Here is a 4,009-nt window from a genome sequence, read left to right as displayed (position 1 = left end):
TTCCATTTTAATGTTCTCTAACATTTTAGGAATGTTATCATGTTACACACGATACCCAAATAGAGATATGCACTAGTATTTGTTTGATAGCAAATCTAAAGGTCTAACCGACCAGATGAAAGACTTTGTTAAAGGTAGAATATTTGAACGGCTGAGATTTTTTGGAGTACGTACTCGTGAGACTAAACTAATCAAAACTTCCACCATGTGCTTATTTCTTTTTTGGGTAAAATATTGCTTGAAAGTCAGAAACTTTCCTTTATTCCCAAGGCTTTGTAATGAATGGACAATCTACTTATCCGAATTGACCAAAACATCCCCGAGAAACATTCTTATCCCATTCATATAATTTTTTTTTTGTCTTTCCTTATACAGTTTGCATTAGCCACTTTCCATTGTTTGATGGACCGCCCATAGGAAGTCACTGTCTTGACAAAATCTGATGATTAAACAACAGCTCATATCGATCAGTTCAACTTACTCGTACGCAATCATGACTCATGAAATATGTTAAAGCTGCTCTAATGGATTCCATATATTTTGTGTAACAAAAATGGTAAACCAATATCTTTTTAATTGGTCCTCTTGGTCTTGTTTTTAATAGACATTTATGTATGTTAAAAGATTATATTAACAAGTGTCTTTAGAAAATTTGTTAATAGACAATTTAAAAAAAAATTAATATAATTTTATGAGAAATATAAAAAACTGTAAAAAAAAGTTAAATATTTTTTTCTTTTTCCATAATATTTTTCTAAAAATGTATTTTTAATTGGTCAAATGTTTTATAGCTCGATTGACATTTGACAGTTCAAATTGTTTTCAATAGATGTTCAGAGTTCAAATTCCTCATCTTCTTAATAATTATTAAAATATTTAAAAAATCTATTTGACAAAATATTATGAGATTTCCTATAATAAAAAAAAGCTAATCATTACAATAAAAAAAAAATTCAAACATGAAGTTCGATTCTCAGTTAAAAGTAAATAAAAAATAATTAGTTATTTTAATAATTTCTTTTATATTTTTTATAAAAATATTTTCAAAACTATCTCACAAATTATTAGGTACTAGGTGCGTTTGTTTCGGCAGTAAACGAAATCTGGAAAATATTTTACACCACAGGGCGTGTTTGGGTTGGCCGGAAAATTTAGTTAAACGAAAAATGATTTCCGTTGACTGTAAAATACCCAACTGTGACCCGTAAATCATTTTACACTTTCATTTTACTTTCAAACCATTTCCACTGTCCTCAAAAAATTTCTCTCCTCACTCACTCTCATCACTCACGCCAAGCCCAAGCCGAAGGACGGAGAGAGCTATCGCTGATGAAGCCTAGATCCAGTCCCCGACCCACGGCCCCGCCAGTCTGATCGCGGTACTCAAACCCATCACCGATCTGATCGTGCCACCTTAGCTCTCCGTTTTGATCAAACCCATCTCCGATGAACCCAGCTAAACCCACCCCGATTTCACCACATCCCAGTCCTCGACCCATGGCCCCATTGGTCTAATCGCGCTGCTCAAACCCATTGCTGACCTGATCGCGCCGCCTCAGCTCCTCCGTCATGCTCAAACCCATCTCCGATGAACTCAGCTAAACCCACGATTGGTCTTGTGACTTTTGATTTTGATTGTGTTAAATGTTTTTATTTTGATTTTTGGTTGGGTTAAGTGTATATTTTGAAATTTTTTGTAATAAAATTTGTTTTGATGCTGAGAAAAAATGAAAAATTTGTAAGAAAATAGTATTTTTAGAATGTTACCAAATACCAAAAATCGATTTTCAGACTATTTTTCATTGTAGAACCAAACACCTAAATTTCATTTTCCTTACAAAAATTTACTTACATTTATTTTACATTCAGAATTCAACTTACATTGAACTAAATGCAGCTTAGTTTAATTACAGTGAATTTGGTGGTCCAAGTAGATGCAGCTGGACCCTCCCCAATCCACGTGGCCACAAACATAATTTATCCAAAACTGAGGATAGCATAGTCATTCAGGAAATGTGCAGGACCAATTAATAAAGCGGAGAGAGAGAGAGAGAGGGAGAGAGAGAGAGACTCTAGCTAGACACAACAATCAGACAAGTAATGAAGTCAGGGAACAGCGCTGCTTACGAGACAATACAAACACCTCAAACGGCGCCGTCGCGAAAGCCCATTCTACCCCGACATAAAACGACGCCGCTTTCTTGTCTTTATTGACCCACTTGTCTAGCTCTGTACTAGTGATATTTTCAGACCCAGTTTATCAACATCATTTCTATTTTCTCAATCCTCAATAAAAAACAAAAAAAAAAAAAAAAAAAAGTCTCCCAAATCTCTATCTTTTCGTTCGCCGATCACAAAAATTCTATATACAGCTTTTCTTCTCTCTTTTCTCGAACCGAACTTGACGAGCCCTTTTTAACAACCCACCGACTCACCCGAGTTCGAATCACCGACTTTTCTTAAAAGTGGTAGATACTACTTGGACTTCACTCCACCGATTAACGATTACTACCAAAGCGTCGTCTTTTTTTTTTTTTTTTTTCCTTTTTGGGTTAGGTCAAAGTCGGAGAGTGAAAATGAATCGGGCCCCGATAACAGTCGGGCCGGGCGTGGACATGCCGATCATGCACGATAGCGATCGGTACGATTTCGTCAGGGACATCGGGTCGGGTAATTTCGGGGTGGCCCGGTTGATGACAGACAAGCACACGAAGGAGCTCGTTGCCGTCAAATACATAGAGCGGGGCGATAAGGTTAGTTTCGGAAATTTAATAGTAAAAAAAAATTTGTGTTTGCTCTTATTGCAGTTTCTCTAAATTCTATTTATGGAAATCAGGTTCAGGCCGTTCTATGATTGACATAATTGGTACTATTTTTTTTTTCTTCAATTATTGTCTCAGTGTTTTTTTTTTTTAGAAATTTATTTCGCGTATTTAATGGTGGATTTAATTTTATATCTTCGTATTAAATTAATGGTTGTTCTGGATTTCCTTCTTTTTCTTATAGTCGTTTTTAATTAGTGTGTTATTTTTGGAAAGTGATATATTTATATTTCTTCAAGTTAATTTAAAAAAAAAAAAATTGATTCTTCAGTTTCTCGGGTACCAAATAGATTTTAGCGTAATTCAAATTTGTTTAAGCCTTTTGTTAAGAAGGGTCTAGCTCTGCTTGCTTTAATTTTATTCGAAAAAATCGGATCAAATTTTTGCGCTACTTAACAAGTTTATGGATAGCAGTTGAAATTTAGAGAGAGAGGAAAGGTTTGACTGCTTTTTTTTTAATATGTTCAGCACAATATTTATGAGATTAGAGTTCTACAGAGAGGTGATAAGATTTTATGGATTGCTGCTTTTTTTCTTCTTATTGTGGTATATTTTTGTTGCAGATAGACGAGAATGTTCAAAGAGAAATCATAAATCATAGGTCTCTGAGACACCCCAACATCGTTAGATTTAAAGAGGTTAGTTATTTAATTTTATTTTGACAAAAAAGAAAAATTTTGAGCTTGATTGTTATCCCAAAGTAAGATGGATTAATTGGTTCTGTGCATCCGAATATATAGGTGATTTTAACACCTACCCATTTGGCGATTGTGATGGAATATGCATCTGGAGGAGAGCTTTTTGAGCGAATATGCAATGCCGGGCGCTTTAGTGAAGATGAGGTGCTTAATGCAAGATTATTGTGTTCCACTTTGATTTCTTGTACTTTTTTTTGAGAGTAGGCGGGAATGCACTATTTTTAACATTTTACTCTGTAATGTTAGGACATTCAGACTTCACATGACCATACCCTTGACAGCCAAAACACTGAGGACCCAAAGAGTTATTAGAAGATTGACCAGAAATTTCTCTAGGTTTTTCAAAATTGTTAACCTTAGTGGGATCATTCTTCCTAAAATTTCTAGGTTCAGCAGTGTAGTACCTCTTGCCTTTCTATTTGTATTCCTAAGAAAGTTCTTAAAGTTTTTGGCAAGATAGGCAATCTCTGTAGCAGAGAGCTCATCATC

General features: G+C 34.8%; 1 protein-coding gene across 1 annotated transcript; it reads left to right on the top strand.

Annotated features, from left to right (window-relative positions):
- Positions 1–2,030: 2,030 nt before the first annotated feature.
- On the top strand, positions 2,031–3,752 carry LOC112016092 (serine/threonine-protein kinase SRK2I). The gene is made up of 3 exons (XM_065764658.1): positions 2,031–2,753; positions 3,386–3,460; positions 3,563–3,752. Exons 1-3 carry the CDS (start codon positions 2,577–2,579, stop codon positions 3,716–3,718), a joined length of 408 nt encoding a protein of 135 aa, XP_065620730.1. The 5' UTR covers positions 2,031–2,576; the 3' UTR covers positions 3,719–3,752.
- Positions 3,753–4,009: the final 257 nt, after the last annotated feature.

The sequence above is a fragment of the Quercus suber genome, unplaced genomic scaffold (assembly GCF_002906115.3).
Source record: "Quercus suber isolate HL8 unplaced genomic scaffold, Cork oak 2.0 scaffold_575, whole genome shotgun sequence".
Classification (NCBI taxonomy): Eukaryota; Viridiplantae; Streptophyta; class Magnoliopsida; order Fagales; family Fagaceae; genus Quercus; species Quercus suber.
The sequence above is the reverse complement of the archived record's forward strand: the minus strand, read 5'-3'. Positions and strand labels throughout refer to the sequence as shown.

What these genes read in the sequence shown, in the direction of transcription:
- LOC112016092 (XM_065764658.1), top strand. Translation starts at nt 2,577, where the DNA reads ATGAATCGGGCCCCGATAACAGTCGGGCCGGGCGTGGACATGCCGATC. An exon ending in ACATAGAGCGGGGCGATAAG is followed by an intron (nt 2,754 to 3,385) that starts GTTAGTTTCGGA and finishes TTTTTGTTGCAG; the next exon opens with ATAGACGAGAATGTTCAAAG. An exon ending in ACATCGTTAGATTTAAAGAG is followed by an intron (nt 3,461 to 3,562) that starts GTTAGTTATTTA and finishes CCGAATATATAG; the next exon opens with GTGATTTTAACACCTACCCA.